We start from the raw sequence: 26,845 nt of genomic DNA, 5'->3' as shown, positions 1-26,845 counted from the left end.
CATCACACGGTATAGCTGACTTATAAAAATCCTGAAACCAAATTTCAGAAATCCTTGTATTGTAGTTCCTGAGAAAAATGTGATGAAAATTTTTAACTTGGTTATCATGTGTAAAATCATACAAGTGTTCGGTAAACAGGAAGTAGTCGAGTGATGAATCTGAAAACGTATCACACGGTATAGCTGACTTATATAAATCCTGAAACCAAATTTCAGAAATCCTTGTATTGTAGTTCCTGAGAAAAATGTGACGAAAATTTTCAACTTGGCTATCATGTGTAAAATCATACAAGTGTTCGGTAAACAGGAAGTTGTCGAGTGATGAATCTGAAAACGCATCACACGGTATAGCTGACTTATATAAATCCTGAAACCAAATTTCAGAAATCCTTGTATTGTAGTTCCTGAGAAAAATGTGACGAAAATTTTCAACTTGGCTATCATGTGTAAAATCAGACAAGTGTTGGGTAAACAGGAAGTTGTCAAGTGATGAATCTGAAAACGCGTCACACGGTATGGCTGATATATATAAATGTTGATACCAAATTACAGAAAGGGTGGATGTGTAGTTCCTGAGAAAAATGTGACGAAAGTTTCATGGGACGGACTGACGGACGGACAGATGGACTGACTGACGGACGGACGGATGGACGGACTGACGGACGGACTGACAGACAGAGGTAAAACAGTATACCCCCCCTTTTTTAAAGCGGGGGGATAAAAACAGTATACCCCCCCTTTTTTAAAGCGGGGGTATAATAAAAAAAAGCCATCAACTATAAATTTTTCAGAAGCAACTAAACCTCTATCATGCCTTAAAACATATTCGTGGAAGACTGTGGTTGAGGTAAAAAGATATTTTGTTTAACATAGCCTATATAACTTACCTAAACCTTGCAGATTTCAGTTGGTCCATCATTCTTTCACGTAAAGATACTGGAGGCTTATGTTTGTCTTTTCCTGACTTCTTTTCATCTTCCTCTGGTTTGTTTTCATCTTTTTCTTTCTTGTCTACCTGATTACCAGTAGACTGGTAACCAGTATCTATTTTCCCTGTACTGCTAGAGTTATCCTTTGCACTGATACTTTCACCTAGAACTTTTTGTAGGGTTGATACCTTAAAAGGTAACTTTTTACTTCCTTTATCATCTCTGAAGTTATGCTTTTCAGTTTTATAAGCTTTAAACTTTTCAAAGTCATTTAATGTTTTTTTTCCTTCTGGAACTGTTTTAACAGACTCCTCTGTCTTGCTTAATTCTTTAACCTTTTTACTGCTTTGTGGAATTTCTGACACATTATTTGACTTTTGTGAACTATTTTTCTTATGTAAATGTGATTTTATATCTTTGGAAGATACATTGGTTGTTTGTTCTGAATGAACTATTTCATCTTTTGACTTCTTGGAACTTTTCCCCTTTAATATTGTGATATTGTCAGCAGCACTTGCTTGTCCAGAATGAAGTAATTCATCTTTTGACCTCTTTTTAGAACTTTTTGCCTTACTTATTTTAATATGATCAGCACCACTTGTTTGTTCCGAATGAACTAATGTTTTAGCAGCTTCAGCATTTGTTGTTTGTTCAGATTGAACTTTTTCATCTTTTGACTTCTTCTTAGGACTTTTCACTTTACATGTTTTAATATGTTCAGAACAAGCACCTGTAGTTTGTTCAGCATGAACTATTTCATCAGTTGAACTTAATGTTTTTGCTTTCCTCATTTCATCCAAATGTTTATACTTATTTTTCTTGTTTGAATTCTTTTTCTTTTTTCTTCTTTTCTTTTTTGCATCAATTTCAGAAGTTTCTGAATTCAAAACATTTTCACCACCAGACTGTTCAACATCATTGTCATTTTTACAATTTTCTTTCTTCATTTTTTTCATCCTTTTCTTTTTACCTTTCTCAATTGGTTCAGGATTAACTTCATCAACTTGATTTTCTGGATCATGTTTCCTTTTCAATTTTTTCAGTGTTTTACTTTGTTTCTCTTCTACAATATTCTTCCCTTCACTTTGAAATTGTTCCAGCTTTCCCAGCTTTTTTTCAGTTTTCAACTTTTTAGATTTAATATCTGTAATTCCATTATTTATTTTCTTATCCTCAGCAATCTTCCTTTGTTTTACTGGTATATCTTCATCGACTTGTAATATGCTTTTTCTTTTTTTCTTTTTCACCTTCACAACAGATGAGGTAGTAAGTTGATGCTGTAATTAAATTAAAGAATAGTTGATGGTCTGTCAAATAAAATTTACAATATTGAAAAGATACAAGTGAAAACATATAACAGCACTTTTTATACAACCGCACAAATTGAAAATTTTTGGTTGTATATTGGTATGACGTTGGTGTCGTCCGAAGACATTTGGTTTTCGCACTATAACTTTAGTATAAGTAAATAGAAATCTATGAAATTTTAACACAAGGTTTATGACCACAAAAGGTTTTTTGTCTTTGGTTCCAACAGTTTAGGAATTGGGGGCCAAAAGGGTCCAAAATTATACTTATTTCATCAAAAAAATGAATTATTGGGGTGCTTTGATATATGCCAAATCTAACCGTGTATTTAGATTCTTAATTTTTGGTCCTGTTTTCAAATTAGTCTACATTAAGGTCCAAAGGGTCCAAAATTAAACATTGTTTGGTTTTAACAGAAATTGAATTTTTGGGGTTCTTTGATATGCTGAATCTAAACATGTTCTAAGATGTTTGATTATGGGCCCAGTTTTCAAGTTGGCCCAAATCAGGGTCCAAAATTAAACTTTGTTTGATTTTAACAAAAATTGAATATATGGGGTTCTTCAATATGCTGAATCAACCCATGTATTTAGAATTTGGGCCCGGTTATCAAATTGGTCTACATTGAGGTCTATAAGGTCTAAAATTGAACATTATTTGATTTCATCAAAAATTGAATTCTAGGGGTTCTATGACATGTTGAATCTAACCATGAATTTAGATTTTGGATATTGGACCATAATAGGTAAATGTCCAATTTAAAATTTTCAAGTTTTTAAGTTTAAGTTCTTAGATTCTTAGACCACATTCATTCTGTGTCAGAAACCTATGTTGTGTCAACTATTTAATCACAATCCAAATTCAGAGCTGTATCAAACTTAAGGTAGCAATACACAGTTAGAAGTTTAGTTTCGCATTATGGCCCCTGTGAATGTTTTAAATATGAAAGTTTTTGTACAATAAAATTGATTTTTAGATAATTGAAGAATAATATAGCCTTCTTAGTGGGTTTATATGAACATTAAGATTGTTTTTAACATGTTTTATAGGCCATTTATATGATTGACAGTCCGTATTTTCCTATCCGTACCGTTCATAGGTCCATACATTATTGTAGTGTTTATCAACAAAGATTTTGCGCTCGATCTTTTCAATTCAATTTTATGGAAAAACGAGCAGATAAGCATATGATTTTTTTGGGACCACTTGATAGATATAAACCTATGGATTCAGGAAAGGTATTACTGTAATTGATTGAAATTTTCCTTTAGACCAAATTTTGGAGACTTTTGTGACATGTTCACCCCCCTTTTTTGCTATATTTTGTATCTAAGAAATGCAGATTGTTGCCATGGTTACACCCAAGAGGGATTATATTTCACCCTTATGACCATTAGAAATCAAATCTATGGAAGATTCTCTTTCTATAAGTATATACATGCATAACACACATATAAAGCCTTCTTTGTTAGACAGGAGGGGAAAGAGGGTGTTTAAAAATTATGAGTGTCAATTTTAAGTTTTTTTCCTAACTGTGTATTGCTACCTTATGGCATTTGACAAAGCAAAGAATTGCTTTTTTTTAGACAAATCATACCACAAATCTATTGATAACTATGTTATAGATACAATTCTGAGGGAGAAACAACCTTTAGAATGACAATATATGTTAGTTTTGTTGTTTATTGTCCTTAGCAACCAATATAGACATTTTGACATAAAGACTTGGTTCCGTCATAAATTGAAACTTTATTGGCTACCCCTTGGAAAAGAAGATTGCGCGTTATTTAGAAACCTTAGAAGGGAACGCTTTATATTTTTTCATGCGACTAAATCAAATTTATTATTTTAGCAAGTATAAAGTCACAATTTACCATGAATTAAGCCTAAATTTTTTCCCGCTATTGTAAATGAATTCAGTATTTACTAAATTTTAACCAAGGCTTTGGTATGGTAATACACAACAAAATTGACATTCTAGAGCTTTAAAATAGCTTTAACTTGTACAATTTGTCTACTGTTAAGGTCAATTTAAGTTTTTAAACAAGAAAAGACAGGCTTAGAAGGTATAGTTTTAGAAATTTGACTAAAAAAGGAGAAAATGCACTTTGACATGGCATGTTTCATAAAATCACTTTTTTGTTGCATTTCAGTGTCAACTGCTAACCTTCATAAAATATTTATTTCTTAACCGATTTTCAAAACTAGCAGGCCAATTTGCTCGTTTTAGCTAGTAGAAAACAGAAATCCATTTAAAGTGGAATTGGGAAAAAAAATGTTAATCCTTAAGGTAGCAATACACAGTTAGAAGTTTAGTTTCGCATTATGGCCCCTGTGAATGTTTTAAATATGAAAGTTTTTGTACGATAAAATTGATTTTTAGATAATTGAAGAATAATATAGCCTTCTTAGTGGGTTTATATGAACATTAAGATTGTTTTTAACATGTTTTATAGGCCATTTATATGATTGACAGTCCGTATTTTCCTATCCGTACCGTTCATAGGTCCATACATTATTGTAGTGTTTATCAACAAAGATTTTGCGCTCGATCTTTTCAATTCAATTTTATGGAAAAACGAGCAGATAAGCATATGATTTTTTTGGGACCACTTGATAGATATAAACCTATGGATTCAGGAAAGGTATTACTGTAATTGATTGAAATTTTCCTTTAGACCAAATTTTGGAGACTTTTGTGACATGTTCACCCCCCTTTTTTGCTATATTTTGTATCTAAGAAATGCAGATTGTTGCCATGGTTACACCCAAGAGGGATTATATTTCACCCTTATGACCATTAGAAATCAAATCTATGGAAGATTCTCTTTCTATAAGTATATACATGCATAACACACATATAAAGCCTTCTTTGTTAGACAGGAGGGGAAAGAGGGTGTTTAAAAATTATGAGTGTCAATTTTAAGTTTTTTTCCTAACTGTGTATTGCTACCTAAATGTTGTGTCCATACTTGCCCCAACTGTTCAGGGTTTGACCTCTGCAGTTGTATAAAGCTGTGCCCTGCGGAGAATCTGGTTAAACCCTATCCTTACCTTTTGAAATAAGTCATCTATTAAGGGACCTCCTGTAGAATCAAATAATTGTTTATTTAACTGTACTGCACTGCTATCCACTGTCCAATCTGATAAGTCAAAGTCCATTCTGTAAATCTAGATGGAAGAAAACAAAAAAGGTGTTAATCATGTTAAAATACATGTATCTATCTAGTGTAACATATTTCTTAAAGCTTATAACTTTTGTCACTGAAGACCATCATAATGGTTCTCTTAACACATGTATTGATTGATTGATTGATTGGTAGATTGATTGGTGTATAACGCCATTTTCAACACTATTGTGCTATTATAATTATGTGGTGGTCATTTTTTATTGGTAAAGGAAACAAGTCCCTGGTGAGAACCATATTACATGTATCCAGTTATATACTTTTTTTCATGCAGAAATTTTTCAAAGAAAAAAAAAGTTTGATTTCACACAGCCATGGACGAACATGCATTTTTGCGCCTGTCCAATGTCAGGAGCCTCTGGCCTTTGTTAGTCTTGTATTATTTTAATCTTAGTTTCTTGTGTACAATTTTGAAATTAGTATGGCGTTCATTATCACTGAACTAGTATATATTTGTTTAGGGGCCAGCTGAAGGATGCTTCTGGGTGGGGGAATTTCTCGCTACATTGAAGACCTGTTGGTGACCTTCTGCTGTTGTTTTTTATTTGGTCGGGTTGTTGTCTCTTTGACACATTCCCCATTTCCATTCTCAATTTTATTTTTTACAGAGTTTGTCTTTAGTGCCGTGTGGAGGTAGTGAAGTGCCTCCCCGTGCTTCAGGTTTATGCTCTTATAATATACTAGATGATGGAGTGTGTGTCCAAGTGAGAACTGCTCTAGTTCATTACTTTAGGAATATTTATCAAAAATTAGTATTTCAGTATTCAGCCCCATTCTACTATTTAGTCAGCCATCAGTCCTACCCTGATATACCCTATCTTTTTCGGGTAATTAATACTGATAGCGTTTAACATTTTTAGCCGAACAAATTTATCCATTTTACATAACTTAAATTATTGTATGCGGGTTCATATTCTGGACGCCAATCTTTGCTCCTTTATTATATAATTCACTAACAAAACAATTATGAAGCTTAGAAATGGAAAATTACTAAATACTAAACTTGTTCAAAGGGTATCTACACATCTCAATCTTCAAAATCAGTTATCTAAAAATACTTCCATCGCTAACATTTTTAACAATAAAAATCGTGGTAACCCTTCTATCAATAAGTGTTATGCCAAAAAATGACTTACATGTCCCCGTCTTTCCACCAACAATACGCTAAAATTTAATGGTCGCACATTTTCTTTAAATTTTGAAACTGATATAACTTGAAAAACAAACAGTATTATTCATTTACTCACATGAAACAAACCGGGGTGTGGTATTCAGTACGTAGGAGAAACTGGACGATATTTATCTAAACGCACTCAAGAACATCTGTATTGTTTTAAAAGACTTAATAAATTCAAAAGTATCATTTACCAACACCTTAAGAAGCACAACCATCCTTTTAAATATTTAGCAGTTCAACCTTTCGAAGTAGTAAATAAGCAGCCTGGTGAATCGCATTCAAAGTTTGTACGATCACGGAAAATAATTGAATTAAATTGGATTAAAAAAATACAGACAGTTTACCCTCTCGGTCTAAATGATAATATCATGGGAATTGGTAATATATCTAGAACCAATTCCGTTAACATTTTGGATATAGTTTCTAAAACTGTTTGTAAAACACGTTCTCATAGTCGTAGAACAAATCGCAATCAAAGAAAATTTCGGGCCAATCATACCAATATTTCGGACCTAATTTCTATTACAAAAAACAACGGCAGACATTATCTGTTAACAAAACTCTGTTCGTTACCGGTTAATAAGTTAAATAAAATTTTGGAGGATTGCAACACAATTTCATATAGCAGGACTTCCTAAGTATGAAATTGTTCAAATTATTATGGCATATTGTTATTCATAATTATTTCCCAAAATTGATCGCCCTGAAGATCATAAAAAACATTTTATTAAAATTAAGTATGTCAATAAAGGCTTTGATTTTGTAAATATTGCCAGTATATTTAACGACCATTCTGTTAAAGAACAAATTCCTGGATATTTTGACAATACTGAGCTACCTCTTATTTGTTATATTTACAAGAAATCTACCCGGAAATTTGTGTTTAATTATAGTCAATTGTGTAAAGATGTTAATATCAGTGAAAATACACCTACTTCATGTAATTGCAGTAATTCCTAATATATTTATGGACCCATTTCCCATGTTATAACAGGATCTAAACAATGTTCAAGACCGAGAGTTAAAATCATTCTTCAGTAAAGGACCTAAATATCGTCCCCCGTCAATTATTAATTGGAATGAGTGTCGTAATATCATCCACGACTCACTCCATACTTACTGTATGAAATGGATAAAACGGGAAAAAGCTGACAAAAAATCATTGAACTCTTTTTTTAATTCAGTAATGAAGATAGCTGATATATGTATTCAACATTTTAAAGAACATTTTACTATTAACAATAACCACAATAAACCTATTTCTCGTATCAAACATAAACTAAAAGAACTAGCCAAGGAATTTGTTTTTGTCCCGGCCAATAAAGCTGCTAATAATATTATTATTGTTTGGCGTAAATTTTACATTGAGGTTCTGAAAAAGGAAATCACCAATTCACCAACATTCCAACTGACTCCATTTTCAGAAAACGAAATCTGTAACAAACATAAACTTTTAGCCACCGCTTTACAAGCAGAGCCAAATACAATGAAAGTCCCAACTATGTATTGGCTTCCGAAGCTACACAAAACCCCTTACAAATATAGATTTATTTCGTCTTCAAGCCATTGTTCAACTACTAAATTGCCTATTCTTCTTACCAGCACACTTGGTACAATCAAAAACCTGATAATAAAATGTTCAAAAAAGGCCTTCGAAAATAGTGGAATTAATTACTTTTGGGGTGTCAAGAACTCGTTGGAAGTACTTGATAAATTGCATGCTTATATTGGTGATTTTGAATCTGTTCAAAGTTTTGATTTTTCTACCCTGTATACCACATTTCCTCACATTTTTATTAAGAAAAAATTCACACACCTAATTAAATGGGCATTCAAAAAATCAGAATGTGAATATATATGTTCAAACTCTTTTAGGTCATTTTTTAGCAGCAATAAACAAAAAAAACTATGTTAATTGGACATGCTTTGATACTATATATGCCCTTGAATTTTTACTAGATAACACTTTTGTTTGCTTTGGGGATTCCGTATATCGTCAGATTATCGTAATTCCAATGGGGACTAACTGTGCACCACTTATTGGGGACCTGTTTTTGTATTGATATAAGTTACAATTTATGACAAAAATAAGCAAAGACCCATCGAAACAACATCAGATAAACACATTTAATAATACTTTTAGATATTTGGATGATATTTTGGCTCTCAATAATGACGACTTCAGTATGTATATTAATGAAATTTATCCTGTTGAACTTAATACTTTAAATAAAGCTAATACTATCAATGACCACTGCCCTTTTCTCGATCTTGATATCTATATCACTAACGGAAAGCTGAATACTAAAATTTATGATAAAAGGGATGATTTTTCATTTCCTATCGTTAATTATCCATTGTTAGATGGTGACGTTCCCTTGTCACCATCTTACGGTGTTTATATATCTCAACTTTTACGATTCGCTTGTGTATGTAACAATGTTTTAGATTTTAACGAGAGAAATTTATGTATTACTGAAAAATTATTACACCAGGGTTTTCGATATCACAAACTAGTCAAAACATTTCCTAAATTTTATCATCGGTATAAAGACATCATTCGTAAATATAGCTCAACATGCAGACTTCTTATACGTTCAGGTATTTCACATCCAATTTTTTATGGAAATATTCTTTATAAAGCACAAAGGTGTCAGTATTCACCTCAGAAACTTACAAAACCTTTGAATAGACTTATTAAGAAGGGATATAATTACGATACTGTTGTCAAGTCATTAAAGATTGCATATTTTGGCGTTAATATTGAGTCACTGATAAGGTCTTTGCATCGGAACTAAACACATTTATTCTAAAAACAGTTGTTGGCATGACACGGGTTATGTTCTTCTCATATATGTTATGATGGTATGATACTAAACCTCTAACGGGAAGGATTGTGCCTGATGTTCATATGATGAAATCATACGGTAATCTTTCAGTTAGTTTAATTGAAGTCTGGAGCTGGCATGTCAGTTAACTGCTAGAAGTCTGTTGTTATTTATGTATTATTGTCATTTTGTTTATTTTCTTTGGTTACATCTTCTGACATCAGACTCGGACTTCTCTTGAACTGAATTTTAATGTGCGTATTGTTATGCGTTTACTTTTCTACATTGGTTAGAAAAGAGGTATAGGGGGAGGGTTGAGATCTCACAAACATGTTTAACCCCGCCACATTTTTGCGCCTGTCCCAAGTCAGGAGCCTCTGGCCTTTGTTAGTCTTGTATTATTTTAATTTTAGTTTCTTGTGTACAATTTGGAAATTAGTATGGCGTTCATTATCACTGGACTAGTATATATTTGTTTAGGGGCCAGCTGAGGGACGCCTCCGGGTGCGGGAATTTCTCGCTACATTGAAGACCTGTTGGTGACCTTCTGCTGGTGTTTTTTATTTGGTCGGGTTGTTGTCTCTTTGACACATTCCCCATTTCCATTCTCAATTTTATAACATGATAGAAACTTTTAACCTAATATTTACTAAAAATTTCAACATACCTTACTTAAGTTTGATATACTGTAGTTGTATAACAAGTGTATAATTCTCTACCAAAACCTACCTTACTTAAGCTTGATATACTGTAGTTGTATAACAAGTGTATAATTCTCTACCAAACACTAATTATGCTGATAAAACTTCAGTCCTAACCATCTAATAAACATACAAATAACCAAGACAATCAGGGTACTAGGCAACAACATCAAATAATAACAAATATCCGTTTCCATGGTTTCATTGTAAAGTCTGAAAATATATTAAATGTACAAATGAAAAACCTATTGGGGGTACAAGGGAATTAGATTTGAGATACACTAAATTAATAGCAACTGTGTCTGTAGTCACATTATATATCACTACAAACTGCTCAGAGTCTGAATTGACCAGTTTTTGTGCTCGACCAGTAAAATCGAGCACACATTTTACTCGACTTGTCTCGACATTGTCTCGACTGGACTTAACTGTACTTAAGTGTACTCGACTAGTTCTCGACTTTACTTAATTAGTCTAAAATGGTCTTGACCAAGGCTCGACCTGTCTCGACCTGTCTCGATTAGTCTCGACTCAGTCTGAACCAGTCTAGACCTGTCTCGACTAGTCTCTACATTGGTTAGAGGTATAGGGGGAGGGTTGAGATCTCACAAACATGTTTAACCCCGCCACATTTTAGCGCTTGTCCAAAGTCAGGAGCCTCTGGCCTTTGTTAGTCTTGTATTATTTTAATTTTAGTTTCTTGTGTACAATTTGGAAATTAGTATGGCGTTCATTATCACTGAACTAGTATATATATATTTGTTTAGGGGCCAGCTCAAGGACGCCATCGGGTGCGGGAATTTCTCGCTACATTGAAGACCTGTTGGTGACCTTCTGCTGAACATTGTTTTTTTATTTGGTCAGGTTGTTGTCTCTTTGACACATTCCCCATTTCCATTCTCAATTTTATTGAAAGATTTCGACTGTCCCCTTGCCACCCTTGGTATCAACTAGTAAGTACTGCCCTTTTTTTTATAATTTCGATGCATATCTATATTATGGTGCCTAGTACCAAGCCTCCATGGTTCATCTGATATTTAAGCCATTCATTATTCAATATCCATACAGCAAGTCCACAACACAAAAAAAAGATAACAATCATGGTAACAAATTCAACATTTGCAGTGGAAGATCCAGAAATTTTTATAAGTGGGGCCCACCAACAGCCTAAGAGGGGGCCACTCCTGTCATGCTATAGTGATTCTTTATTCATGTTATTAATGAACCCAAATTTTTCACCCAAAGCATTCCATGCATGTGACAACTTATCTTGTTTTAAAAAGTAGGAAAGGAGTTCATAGCTTTCTTAGTAAGATAAATATTACAAAAATTAAAAAGATAAAGATTGAATGTAGGTGTAAAATGTAAATGATTAATCAAAATAAATGCTTTAAAAAAAAGTACTTGCCTTAATTACAAAAAGTGTTGGCATTTTTAATACAATTAACTCAATTAAAATTTTAATACATGATGTACATACATGAAATACATATATACATTACATGATTTGTGATTCCATTACAAAATGTTTATCATTATCTATATGCTTTTTTTTTTTAATTTTTTGGTCGATAGTTATGTTTACTGAGTAACTATAAACATTCAACTTCAGATCTGATCATCAAAAACACTAGTTATATATTATACTATCTTATTTCTCAGATCTTTTTTAAACTTTTACCATCAAAATAATTGGGTGCTTGATTTTAGATACCAGTAACTTTGTTTATCTTATAACTTATCCAGATATTTCAGCATGTTCAACAGAAGTAACTTAACTCGGACTTTCTCCTGAAAATAACTTGGTTAGAGCCTTAGACATGTCAGAGGTTACTATTATACTGATTTCACCAAAATCCTCACATTTTTAGTATTTTAGTGCCATTTTTATTTTTAAGACCTTCAAGAGTTTGACCTTGACCTAGGTTCCTCTAAAACTACCAGGAAAACACAATTGTCATTGAAAATTCTAAGGTTAAAACTAAGTCGCAAGTAAACTTGTAATTATTTATTTATGATAAAATCTTATAAAGTCTACTTGAATATCTACAGATTTAGTTTTATGACATTTATACATCTGTGGAATTAGAAACCTGACTTCTCCAAGTATTTCCATTCCAATATTCCATTTTTTAGCTTTCCTCTGTATAAATGTCCGTGTTGATGTTTTATGAAATGAATAAACTGAATTGTTTGCCATATCAAGTGCTATTTGCACAAATTTCATATCAATTCCTTCATTGTTTTTGGTTCCAAAAGGTGGATTCATTATAACTGTATCAAAACATTTATGAAATTTTCCCGAGATTGAACTGCAATCTTTCCCACTATCACTAGAATCACTTTCTACAGTAGAACTGCTGTTTTCACTTGTTAAATTTGTAACATCTAACTGAAGTAAATCAATGTTCTCCAAGTCTAATGTCTCAATATTTTCTTGACATATTTCTAATGCATCTTGATCTATATCTATTCCAAGGACATAACTGGCTCCTAAAAGTGCTGCCCCTATACCTAACACACCAACCCCACATCCTAGGTCAGCTATCATCTTCCCTTCAATGTCTCCATACTGTGATTGTATAAGATAAATTAATTCATGGGTTGTTGGAATATCTGTTGGGTATTGTTCTAATAGAATCTTAGGATCTCTAAACTCATTGTCGATGTGTGATAAAGCTTGGTGAAATTTACTAGGTTTCATACACGGAATATTCATTCTTGTTAATAGTTTTAAACTCTTCTGTCCGTCTTCACAATTGAGTTTTAAAACCTGGAAAGAAAGATGCAAACTTTATGTCTTATTTGTCCTTATTTAATCTAACATTTAAAATACATTTTTAAGAATTGCAATATTTTGATCAAAAACACAATAATTTGATTTGATTTTTTTTTTTTTTTTTTTTTTTATTAAATTAGTCGCATGCTATTTATATATTATTTTATGGGATATAAAATTTGATAAAGAATAATCTATGAAAACATAGCTTATAAATTGCAAATTAATCATTTGTTAATAGAACATTCCTCTAAAAAATACGACAAAAATCAATTGTGTAAATTTTCAGTAGTAGAAATAATACATATTATTTGCATCTTTCCAAAAAAAAATTTAAGACCAACAAAACATTTACATTCCCACTGAGAATTTCAATTAAACTGTGAATGTCATTACTTAAATATGTATTTACTTCATAACTTAGTTCTGACGGGTACACGACAACTCATACTTTCGGCAACCCGTACTCGACCAACTCATACCCTATTTTTACCAACTCGTACACATGCTTTATTTTATATTATTTGTATGCATAGTTGTTGTAACTTTCTTTCGTATATCATTATATAGCAACATATAAATAAACAAGAATGTGTCCCCAGTACAAGGATGCCCTATCTGCACCAGTGTTCAACCCCAGGATTTTTCTAAGGCACAAAATTCAAGGGCGCGTAACTCTTTTTTATACTGAACTTTTGTGATCTGAATCAATCAGTCATAAATCATGACATGCAATATGAGTTATAATCTTTTGTGTTGTGTGTTTAATAATGCAAAGTATTAATGAATTACAAGAATATTATACAGTCTGCACCGTTAGCCACTAGTCCGATGCCCCAGACTAGTAAAAATTGATTCGGACTAGTGAAAATTTTCAAAATTTTATATAGTCATATAAGGACAAGTTTTGATATTTAGTGTCCGGACTAGTAGATGAAAAAGTTTTTGGCGCAGACTGTAATATATATGAAATAAATTGATTTAAACACAAAAGTTATTTATATTCAGTCCATTAAAGATGTCAAAATAAAAATATTCATCTCTGTACTCTCTACTCCTTCTAGGGATATTGTTTCAAGATAATGCTATTTTGTTGGACAGTCTGTTCCTCAACTTTGTCTTTATCCTCTTTAGGGGTTGAAAACCCCCTCTCACAATAACTTTTGCTTATACCCCCTTTTACATTTCTAAGCCATGAAAACTCAGTCAGCCACTTGTCACTGAAACCAGAAACATGGTGCTTGCTTTTATCACTTGCTAAAACTTTAGCTCGGTTGGGATTAAGGGAAGCAATAATATCTGCGTATACTGACAGCTGAGTGTAGACGGATCGGAGAAGTATTTCCCTTTTCATTAGAAGTCATTGGTCTGAAAAAATACTTCTACTTTCATCATCTGCCTTTTGCTTACAATTCACCCCTTTTTTATTTGCAGAGAGCATGTTCATTCAGAATTAATAAAATCGAATATGGTTAATATTTGGTATACAACTTTTTAAAACAAAAATATTTTAATGAACAGTTGACAGTTTTCCGTAGTTTGACATTTATTTACGCTTCCGTGTGCATTATTGTTAAAACCTATCTTTGGCAAGTAGATATAAACAAAACTTCGTTAAAGTTAAGACCATTCAAAGTATTTACTGGTGACATTATACAGAATTAAGCTGCTACGATTTCGTACCCGTGTTAATTGTCACATATTTCCAACACGGATTCACGATCGATGTTCAAAGATCATTTTAGTTCTAAAAATATGACAGTTTGAGACCAATTTACCTTGCAAGCAACATTTTTCACTTTCAATTAAAATAAATCACTTCTTGTTATCGTTAATCAAAGTTTATCTTAATTTTTTCAACTACAAATACTCTCATTCTGTATTTTCATCGTAAATATCTTTCGCAATGTGTATTCAAATTTATCACGTGTATTGAACACGCTCATTGGTCGTGTTTAAATAGATATTCTTCTTTAACAATGAGCAAAGCCCATACAGCATAGTCAGCTAATAAAAGACCCCAAAATGACAATTTAAAACAATTCAAAACTAACAGCCTTATTTATATAAACAAATGAATGAAAAACAATATATGTAACACATCAACAAAACAACGTGTCCATCCCAATATTCTGTAAAAATTATCATTTTCAAATATTCTATGGATCAAGCACAATGTGACACTTGCATGACTTGAGGATTTTTTTTTAGATATAAATCCTATCAGTAGATCAACTACGTATACAAAATAATAAAATATGAAGCATTATAATGTTTAAAATATTGGGTACAACTCGGTAGAAGTACGAGTTGGTAGAGGTAAGTGTTGGTAAAAAAGGGTATGAGTTGGTTGAGTATGAGTTGCCGAAAGTACAAGTTGACATGTATCCGTTCTGACTTATCAAGCTTCAACCTTAATAAACCTTCCGAATAAGTCTGTTTAAACATGTTAAATGTTCGGATAGCTTTTGAGGCAAACATGACATGCTGACATTTTTGGGCTTTGTAAAGAACATTACCATGATTACTATAAAAGATTGGATGTGAAATACCTGAACGTATAAGATGTCTGCATGTTGTCTATTGACGTATATTTTACTTATCAAAAGTATTGTCTATTGAGTATGAGGTCAGTTCAATATCATCATATGGTACCCTAGTCCAAATAATTAGGCCAACTAAAATTAATTAGTAGATTTTCATCCAAATTTTTGAAAAAAATGGGGAGGGTGGGAGGATTTTATTTTTTATTTTTTATTTCTGATTAAACCCTCTTGTGACGTGTTCTTCAAATATGCAAGTGTAATAATAAGCTTATATCATGTATATTAATGTATAAGGAATCTTACATATTATTTCAAATCATAACATGCATAAAAATCTCTGATTGGCAACCACTGTTCTACATGTAATTGCGCCTTTGGAAAACCTTAACAGCAAAAACAAAACAAAAAAGAATGCTCTTCAGTTTAGGACTACCTTCACCAAATTTATATGACTTTCTAATCAACATTTTTTCTCCCGTCTCCATTAAATGAAACAAATATGCAACTAAAGAATTAAGAGTACAGAATAAAATGAAACATTTATGAAAACAATAGGGTTGGTGCTTTTATGATTCTTCTTATAGATGTAAATATATTTAATATGTAAAACATGAACTACACCAAAAAGGAGAAGTTGTTTAATAGCTCTATTGAGAGTATTGGGACAGAAGGTGTTTGCTGATTGTCAACCAAACAGCAATGAGTAAATCTAAGTGTATGTTTGCCGACTTTTTGAACTCAATATACTGTCATAAATCTAACAAGTTCGTGCTAGTATCATTTTGTTTATACAGTGATGTTTTTGTACCAATGTGTTTCACAATTCTTGCTCTTTGGGTATAATTCACAGTCCAAAATTCCGGCCACAAAATCGTTTTTATATCAATAAAAAAATCAACGTTTTCTAATCACAGAAATTTGTGTCATGCCGCGATTTGCCATCTTGGACACAGCGTTTTACTTGTAGCACAATTATTTCATGCACTTCTCGAAATCAATCTCTATTCTCGTTAGATGATTTTGTCATCATAGAGCTACAGAATCTTTTTTTAATTACTCGAAGAAATACGACAACAGAAATGTGAAACAGGAAGTTTGGAAGGAAACAAAAATCTTGATGGTTACTGGAAACGGAGATGAACAAAATCCGGAAATCTTTAATTTTTCAAAAATAAAAAAAATCGGGGCAGGACGATTTCAGAGGGGCGGGCGGGGATGAAAATCTATCAATTAATTTTAATTGGCCTTATGACGTCTTGAAAAGCAATTATATTTTTTTCGTTGATGCCTTACATCATTGCAGGAAGGCGTCAAAGTAAAAATTTTAAATAGCCTTCCAAGACGTCCTAATTATTTGAACTAATGGTACATCAACATTAATTTAGTAATTACTTCAAAGTGGGTCTCATTGGGGTCTAAGCGTGACGCATGATTGCCGATTTTTAGTAAGTGTGACACGGGAAAGTCATGGGAAATGAGGTCTAGCGGGACACGGGAAATTACAAAAAAAATGAGAATTGCTTACGTACATAGATACAGGAATCTGACAAAACAGTAAGCGGGATCCGGGATCAGAACCCCACAAATGAGACCCCCTTCAAAGTGACAGGTGTGCTGACCTTTTGTTGAAGTTATTAGAAAAATTAAACAATGCTATCACTAAAACGATTGTGACATGTTTACTTTGGATATACATGATATGCTGTAAATCTACAAACAATAAGAATTCTTACTCCTATTTGGATTTGCGGGTGGAAGCGGTTTTTCTTCTTTTTTTTTTTTAATGTCGAATGTCCGAAAAGGCTATCACTAAAACGATTGTGACATGTTTACTTTGGATATACATGATATGCTATAAATCTACAAACAATAAGAATTCTTACTCAATTTCAAGGAGATTTTCGCACGTGTGATGTTTACAACTGGATACCAGTCTGTAGTTTTTCCAAGAGCAATGTAAGATCAGAATCCAAAAATCCAGTTCGTGGTAGGAATAATTTTAGTTTAGTAACGGACAAAACTTTCCGGATTTCACTTTTATCTTTGTACTTTACTGACAAACGTCACCACATATATACAACTAATTATACTGGCTATACTTCATATCAGGGGCGGATTCAGAACCTTGATGTCTGGGGGGGGGGGCAGATTATCGTTTCTATATCTCTATATCTCTATATCTTTTATTTTTTTACTATTTCACATTATACTTTATTTTCCTGCCAATTTGTAAATTTTTGATTAAAAATGATTAATTAATGAGGAATCAGAAAAATAATTTAGTATTGGTAAATGGACAATTGGTCCCACTTCATTTAACAGTGAGCACATCTCTGGTCAAGGTTTAGTCGCTCTGCTTTCTAAATTAATTTAAACACGTTTTTTATTGGTCAAGCAGTACAGTAATTTATATTGGATAAACATTTCAATTTAAAAGTAGAACTCACTATTGATTTTCACTTTTCAGAAACACCAGAAAACAGGTAGTCAACATTTTAATAATTTAGAATTTTTATGTTTAAATATGTTTTAGTTTGTCGTTGAAACTTCTATCAGCGTAGCTAATTTGTTAAAGAACATTGTGTTTCGTCGTTTGTTCTTTTTTTTTTGTGGTTTGGAAGAATCTGTAGAGAAAGCTAGTAGTCCTTCTCACAGAATGAGCTTTTTAGGTGTTTGGTTTGATACTGAGAAAATGACTATGGAAGTCACTCCTGATAGATTAGTGGAAATTTTCGACTTAGTGTCATTTTGGTTAAACAAAGACACAGCATCTTTAAAAGAAGTACAGTCCTTAATAGGAAAACTGAATTTTATTGCTAGTTGTGTTCGATCAGGTCGTATTTTTATATCAAGAATTTTAAATTTTCTTAGGGAGTTTAAAAATGAGGATTGTATTTTAGAGGTTTCCGTGGAATTGAAGCATGATTTTCTCTGGTGGTCAGAATTCTTGGAGATATATAATGGTGTTTCACTGTTGAATCTTCAAGAGTGGACAGAACCAGACGAGTATATGACTTCAGATGCATGTTTGGTTGGTTGTGGAGGAGTTTCGAATGGACAGTTTTTTCACTGTGTGTTTCCAGATTTTATTGTACAGCAAAACTTACATATAAATGCTTTGGAATTATTGTCAGTTATTGTTTGTTTGAAATTGTGGGGACAGAGAGGCAGAAAGATATGTATTCAGTGTGATAATATGGTTTCAGTTCAAGTTATCAATCAAGGGAAATCAAGGAGTCGTTTTTTACAAGCTTGTCTTAGAGAAATATCTTTTATTTGTGCAATATTAAAAAGTGTGAATTAAGAGCTATTCATATAGACGGTATTGAGAATAGGTTACCAAATATGTTGTCCAGATGGAGTTTGTCAGATATTTACCCTGTGCAGTTTAATAAAGCAATTGAAGGTAGAAATTTTCAACATGTTAATGTAGATTCAAATTTTTTCAGATTCTGTCTCAATTGGTGAACTTAGTTTATCTGTAGATCTTCTCAAGCTTAAAACACAAACACAAGAATCTTTGAAATCTGCACACGCTTCAGGAACTAGAAAAAATTTGAAGATACAGTGGAAAGCCTTTTTCTTGTTTTGTCATTTTTATAATTTAAAGACATTGCCTTGCGAGTTAAATACACTTTGCTTGTTTGCACAATTTTTAAGTAGATCATTCAAAAGTGTAGACTCAATCAGAAATTATCTGAATGGAGTTAAGGTGTTACATCTACTTTTTGATCTACCTTTTATTCATTTTGAGTCATTCTATGTTAGATTATTTATGAAGGGATTAAAACGATGCAATCCCCACACAGTTCGGGCAGCTCTTCCAATCACTCCTAGTATTTTATTAAAAATAAGGGAGGAATTAAATTTTGATGATGTCAATAGTTACACATATTGGTGCATTTTTCTTTTTGCTTTCTATTTGATTTGTAGAAAATCCAATTTGGTTGGGACAGTAGATGATAGCTCTAAATGTTTGCATAGAGAAAATATTTCAGTTTTTGAAGATTATTTACTAGTTCAGTTTCGTTGGTCTAAGACTATACAATTTGGGGAGAGAGTTTTAGAAATACCAATTGTTAAAAATTTATCCTCTCCGTTGTGTGCTTTTAGTGCATTTAAGGCCATGTGCATAAGATTTCCTGCTTCAGCATCTTCCCCAGCTTTTCTTGTTTTATCTGGTAGAAAAACTAAGCCAGTGTCCTACAATATGTTACAGAGTTTTTTGAAAAACATTGTGGAGAAAATTGGGTTAGATCCAACAAAATACTCTTCTCATAGCTTCAGAAGAGGAGGTGCAACTTGGGCATTCCAATGTGGTGTATCTTCTGAACTCATTCAATTACAAGGGGATTGGAAGAGTGACGCCTATAAATTGTATCTTAGATATGGTTTAAATGACAAGATGCAAGTCTCGTCAAAAATGATGGGTAGACTGTGATATATGTTTTTTATTTGGTGTTATAATTTGATTAGTTGATATTTTAAATTATATTGTAGGTTTGAAGGCATGGGGTAAACCCAGTTTAGTTATATCAGATTCTATTTTAAAGTATCTTCCAGAGATGAGGAATACGCAACTTCAGGCCTTTGCGGGGTCTGAGTTGTGAAATGCTTTTAAGGAAATAAAAAAACAGAGTATTCACCTGGTACCATTTTAACAATATAATTGTACATGTTGGTACAAATGATGTATTTAATATAAATGCTAATTTATTTGAAAAATACATTCGTGATATTATACATGAATTGAGGATTTGTAATCCAGATTGTGTTATTATTTTATCTTCTGTATTACCTAGACCATGTGATTTTAATCATTCTGAATTGTTCGTCTTCAATTTTAACAATGTTCTAAAACAGTTGGCTTCCTCTCTAACTGATGTCAAATACATGCAATGTGAGAAGACTTTTTATAGTAGAGTGAGAAAGCCAATTAACACTTTGTTTACAGTTGACAAATTGCATTTGTCCACCACTGGTCTTAATAAGGTTTTTAGCTTTATAGCTAATACTCTTGCACATGTTTAAATTCTTTGATGAATTTTGATTGTGTTTGAAATTTGATTAAGTATTTAAATTAAATTTACTAGTAAATTGCAGCTTAATTTTAGGAGAAGGTTTACTCTTAATCTCCGCATGAGAGAGAGTAGACTTTTAATCCTGTTTTTTTTCTATTATTGTTGAGGGTTTACACTGTTGACTCTATCATGCATCCTTGGTAGTACAATGGTTAGTACACCTGTCCTTGTGATGGGGGATCGAGGTTCGAGTCCTCGACTTGGATTATAGAAGATGGTGTAGACTTACTCTCTTATTATTTTAGAATTATTATAAAAGTTGCAATTTGCAGTTTCTGAGATTTTTTTTTGGCGGACCTTCGGTTTGGCGGGTATGAAATTTATATTTCATTTGTATTTCATAGAATTTTTAATTTGTTATGCTTCATTCTTTAAATTTATTAAGATACTACTTAGTAGTTCTTTAATTCAGAGTTTATTTGTCAGTTATAATCTATGATCACTTTGTATTTCATTTGTATTATATTCTTGACATATGTATATATAATTATGACTACCTGCTAAGCCTAAATAAAAGTTTTTATTTAAACAGTATTTTCTTCTGAATTAATTGATCTGTCATATTCGTCTTAAACATGCATCAAATATTTGCCACTGGACGTTATACACACACAGGTGTCAATATTTACACACCCATCGATAAGTTGTCATAAATCACGCATGTGGACGCTGGTATTAATTCGCCGTTTCAGAATCTAATGCGTTCTGGGTAATATTTTCAAAAGTGTACACCAAAGCGTGGTGATTGGTTTAAAACGTCCTAAACAATCGAAATTCAACCAATGACGTGACGTTATTTTAATTTTGGGGTACGAACAATGAAATAACCCATAGTCCTTTAGATTCTGAAACGGCCAGTTTAAGAAGTCAAATCAAGCTGTGATTCATTAGAAGATTCAGTAGCAATAAAATTATGTTAGAATATATTTTTTTGTGACCTGAACTGGGGGGGGGGGGGGGGGGGGGGGGGCACATGCCCCCTGTGCCCCCCCTCCCCACCCACCCACGGTAAATCTGCCACTGCATATCGATTAACATTTAAAGATAAAAAGGATTTGTTGAAGACTAAACTTTCTACAAAAGAGATGAAATCGACTTTTATTTCCAATTAAGGGTTTTTATGGACATGATTCGATGATTTGACATGACAATAACCGTTCATCACATCATGTTCAAGAATATTGGAAATTTCCAAGCGAGATAACCCAAGTTAAAAAAAAATCTTCATAAATTTAAAAAAATAACATACTGACCTCGGTTTTAAATGTATCTGTGTTATTCTATTGTTCATTTTTTTTACTTGAAATATATCATGGCCATGCACGGTATATCAAATTCATAAAAAAAACAACGTCATTTTGATACATTTTTTTTGTATCAAATCTCTTTAAATTCGATAAAACTTTCAAAAACAATTACAACTTTTTATTTCTAAATAATGAAAGTGGGCAAAGCAGAAACTTTTATAACGTCAACCTTTCTATTATGTCGATTCATTTGTATACTGTACACAAGACATCTGTCGAACGGAGGTTTGGAGTATGCATTTCAAAATGCAGTTGACAACAGAAATTATTGATTTAAAAAAGAAATTTCTTGATATTAGATTGTTTCATCATTTTCAATCTTATCTGCTATGGAAAAATTAACTGCGACGAAAAATGGAATTGTTATGATTTTTTTTAAAAGTCAAAGGTACAATAACCACTATAGAAATATAGAAAGAAAAGAAAAAATGTGTATGCTATTTTCAAATGGCCATTTACAACAGTAAACGCTGACTTAATATTTTTTGTTTTTTTGAAGAATTATATTTGGAAATCCTTCTCAAAGTTCTCTTGCTGTGGATTTTTTTATCACATTCAAGGTAAAAAAGATATATTACAAATTATAACAGGGTATTTAGTGTTTCCCGTTTAATTCAATGATAACTATTTAAATTATACGATTTATCAATGACATATCACGTGTCCTGATTAATGTAAAAAAATAAAATTGTCAATCATTCTTGTGTATAAAACAATTTGAGATGAAACATTAACATGATTAAGTTGAAACAAAAAAGGACAAAAGATACCAAAGTGACATTCAAACTCATTGAAGTCGAAAATTAACCGACAACGCAATGGCAAATTTAAATTAGAAAAATTAGACATGGGAACAGTATATCTGTTCCTGCTTAGATCAACAGACAATACACACTGATACAGCTGGGTACACAAAAGCCAACATAACAAACTAAAGACTGATCAACACGAACCCAACAAAGAGTATGAGTGATCTTAGTTGCACCAGAAGGTTCTAAGCAGATCCTTCTCGGCATAAGGCACCTGTCGTGTTACTCATGTTAATACAAATCGGTAATAAGTCTAATTTGGTAGGTCATATTCGGGTAACATTAACGAAAGGGTGGATTTGCCGACTTCACCACTTGAAACATTAAAAAAAAAGAGTGATCAGTTTTTGTTATTTTAAAAGTTGTTTAAACACTTAAGATATTATAAAAGAAAAGACGAATATACCAACAGATATTCAAACTCGTGTGTCGATGACACAATTGATTACATTTCAAAGTGGGGGGTCAACAGTAGTTTTAATAATGATCTAAATTTGACAAACCAAGTTGACCATGTTGACTTTTGACTTCTGCCCATGCAAAGCATAACATGATCATAGCATCAATCTACAATGATCTAATTTAGAGGAGTAACGACATTAGCATGAATCTACAATGACCTAATTTAGAGGAGTAACGACATTAGCATGAATCTACAATGATCTAATCTAGAGGAGTAACGACATTAGCATGAATCTACAATGATCTAATTTAGAGGAGTAACGACATTAACATGTATCTACAATGATCTAATTTAGAGGAGTAACGACATTAGCATGAATCTACAATGACCTAAATTAGAGGAGTAACGACATTAGCATGAATCTACAATGACCTAATTTAGAGGAGTAACGACATTATCATGAATCTACAATGATCTAATTTAGAGGAGTAACGACATTAGCATGAATCTACAATGATCTAATTTAGAGGAGTAACGACATTAACATGTATCTACAATAATCTAATTTAGAGGAGTAACGACATTAACATGTATCTACAATGATCTAATTTAGAGGAGTAACGACATTAGCATGAATCTACAATGACCTAATTTAGAGGAGTAACGACATTAGCATGAATCTACAATGACCTAATTTAGAGGAGTAACGACATTATCATGAATCTACAATGATCTAATTTAGAGGAGTAACGACATTAGCATGAATCTACAATGATCTAATTTAGAGGAGTAACGACATTAACATGTATCTACAATGATCTAATTTAGAGGAGTAACGACATTAGCATGAATCTACAATGACCTAATTTAGAGGAGTAACGACATTAGCATGAATCTACAATGACCTAATTTAGAGGAGTAACGACATTATCATGAATCTACAATGATCTAATTTAGAGGAGTAACGACATTAGCATGAATCTACAATGACCTAATTTAGAGGAGTAACGACATTAGCATGAATCTACAATGATCTAATTTAGAGAAGTAACGACATTATCATGAATCTACAATGATCTAATTTAGAGGAGTAACGACATTAGCATGAATCTACAATGACCTAATTTAGAAAAGTAACGACATTATCATGAATCTACAATGATCTAATTTAGAGGAGTAACGACATTAGCATGAATCTACAATGACCTAATTTAGAGGAGTAACGACATTAGCATGAATCTACAATGATCTAATTTAGAGAAGTAACGTTATTATCATGAATCTACAATGATCTAAGTTAGAGGAGTAACGACATTAGCATGAATCTACAATGATCTAATTTAGAGGAGTAACGACATTAGCATGAATCTACAATGACCTAATTTAGAGGAGTAACGACATTAGCATGAATCTACAATGATCTAATTTAGAGAAGTAACGACATTATCATGAATCTACAATGATATAATTTAGAGGAGTAACGACATTAGCATGAATCTACAATGACCTAATTTAGAGCAGTAACGACATTAGCATGAATCTACAATGATCTAATTTATAGGAGTAACGACATTAGCATGAATCTACAATGATCTAATTTAGAGGAGTAACGACATTAACATGTATCTACAATGATCTAATTTAGAGGAGTAACGACATTAGCATGAATCTACAATGACCTAATTTAGAGGAGTAACGACATTAGCATGAATCTACAATGACCTAATTTAGAGGAGTAACGACATTATCATGAATCTACAATGATCTAATTTAGAGGAGTAACGACATTAGCATGAATCTACAATGACCTAATTTAGAGGAGTAACGACATTAGCATGAATCTACAATGATCTAATTTAGAGGAGTAACGACATTAGCATGAATCTACAATGATCTAATTTAGAGGAGTAACGACATTAACATGTATCTACAATGATCTAATTTAGAGGAGTAACGACATTAGCATGAATCCACAATGACCTAATTTAGAGGAGTAACGACATTAGTATGAATCTACAATGACCTAATTTAGAGGAGTAACGACATTATCATGAATCTACAATGATATAATTTAGAGGAGTAACGACATTAGCATGAATCTACAATGACCTAATTTAGAGGAGTAACGACATTAGCATGAAACTACAATGATCTAATTTAGAGAAGTAACGTTATTATCATGAATCTACAATGATCTAAGTTAGAGGAGTAACGACATTAGCATGAATCTACAATGATCTAATTTAGAGGAGTATCGACATTAGCATGAATCTACAATGACCTAATTTAGAGGAGTAACGACATTAGCATGAATCTACAATGATCTTATTTAGAGAAGTAACGACATTATCATGAATCTACAATGATCTAATTTAGAGGAGTAACGACATTAGCATGAATCTACAATGACCTAATTTAGAGGAGTAACGACATTAGCATGAATCTACAATGATCTAATTTAGAGGAGTAACGACATTAACATGTATCTACAATGATCTAATTTAGAGGAGTAACGACATTAGCATGAATCTACAATGATCTAATTTAGAGGAGTAACGACATTAGCATGAATCTACAATGACCTAATTTAGAGGAGTTCCGACATTATCATGAATCTACAATGATCTAATTTAGAGGAGTAACGACATTAGCATGAATCTACAATGACCTAATTTAGAGGAGTAACGACATTAGCATGAATCTACAATGATCTAATTTAGAGAAGTAACGTTATTATCATGAATCTACAATGATCTAAGTTAGAGGAGTAACGACATTAGCATGAATCTACAATGATCTAATTTAGAGGAGTAACGACATTAGCATGAATCTACAATTACCTAATTTAGAGGAGTAACGACATTAGCATGAATCTACAATGATCTAATTTAGAGAAGTAACGTTATTATCATGAATCTACAATGATCTAAGTTAGAGGAGTAACGACATTAGCATGAATCTACAATGATCTAATTTAGAGGAGTAACGACATTAGCATGAATCTACAATGACCTAATTTAGAGGAGTAACGACATTAGCATGAATCTACAATGATCTAATTTAGAGAAGTAACGACATTATCATGAATCTACAATGATATAATGTAGAGGAGTAACGACATTAGCATGAATCTACAATGACCTAATTTAGAGGAGTAACGACATTAGCATGAATCTACAATGATCTAATTTAGAGGAGTAACGACATTAACATGAATCTACAATGATCTAATTTAGAGGAGTAACGACATTAGCATGAATCTACAATGACCTAATTTAGAGGAGTAACGACATTAGCATGAATTTACAATGATCTAATTTAGAGAAGTAACGACATTATCATGAATCTACAATGATCTAATTTAGAGGAGTAACGACATTAGCATGAATCTACAATGATCTAATTTAGAAGAGTAACGACATTAGCATGAATCTACAATGACCTAATTTAGAGGAGTAACGACATTAGCATGAATCTACAATGACCTAATTTAGAGGAGTAACGACATTAGTATGAATCTACAATGATCTAATTTAGAGGAGTAACGACATTAGCATGAATCTACAATGACCTAATTTAGAGGAGTAACTATGGCAAGCCGTTCTCGTCAAAACTATGTTTAAACCCTTTTTTCGAAAAAAAAAATACACACTGAGAATTAAAAACCTAAAATAACACACTGAGAAATCAAAATTACACACTGAGATTTAAAAAAATAAAAAACACACACTGAGAATTCAAAATTACACACTGAGATTTTAAAAAGACACACTGAGATGAAATAAACTG

The 26,845-nt window shown here is 32.3% G+C and overlaps 2 protein-coding genes across 3 annotated transcripts in view; both read right to left on the bottom strand.

Annotated features, from left to right (window-relative positions):
- LOC139486737 (ribosomal RNA-processing protein 8-like) overlaps positions 1 to 17,387 on the bottom strand; it is a 36,497-nt gene extending 19,110 nt beyond the window's left edge. Inside the window, exons 1-5 of one of the 2 annotated variants that reach the window (XM_071271668.1) lie at positions 17,190 to 17,387; positions 10,219 to 10,344; positions 10,103 to 10,155; positions 5,292 to 5,408; positions 888 to 2,206 (exon numbers count right to left, since the gene is read on the bottom strand). In XM_071271668.1, the coding sequence (XP_071127769.1) occupies positions 888 to 2,206; positions 5,292 to 5,399 (1,427 nt within the window). In that variant the 5' untranslated portion in view covers positions 5,400 to 5,408; positions 10,103 to 10,155; positions 10,219 to 10,344; positions 17,190 to 17,387. The other variant, XM_071271667.1, reaches the window with a different exon arrangement.
- Positions 12,125 to 17,442, bottom strand: LOC139486739 (rRNA N(6)-adenosine-methyltransferase METTL5-like). The gene is made up of 2 exons (XM_071271671.1): positions 17,340 to 17,442; positions 12,125 to 12,904 (listed from the first exon to the last, which is right to left on the bottom strand). Exon 2 carries the CDS (start codon positions 12,848 to 12,850, stop codon positions 12,140 to 12,142), a length of 711 nt encoding a protein of 236 aa, XP_071127772.1. The 5' UTR covers positions 12,851 to 12,904; positions 17,340 to 17,442; the 3' UTR covers positions 12,125 to 12,139.
- Between the last annotated feature and the right edge of the window lie 9,403 nt (positions 17,443 to 26,845).

Source organism: Mytilus edulis, chromosome 8 (assembly GCF_963676685.1).
Source record: "Mytilus edulis chromosome 8, xbMytEdul2.2, whole genome shotgun sequence".
Lineage (NCBI taxonomy): Eukaryota > Metazoa > Mollusca > Bivalvia > Mytilida > Mytilidae > Mytilus > Mytilus edulis.
This window is presented reverse-complemented; position numbering and strand designations above follow the sequence as displayed.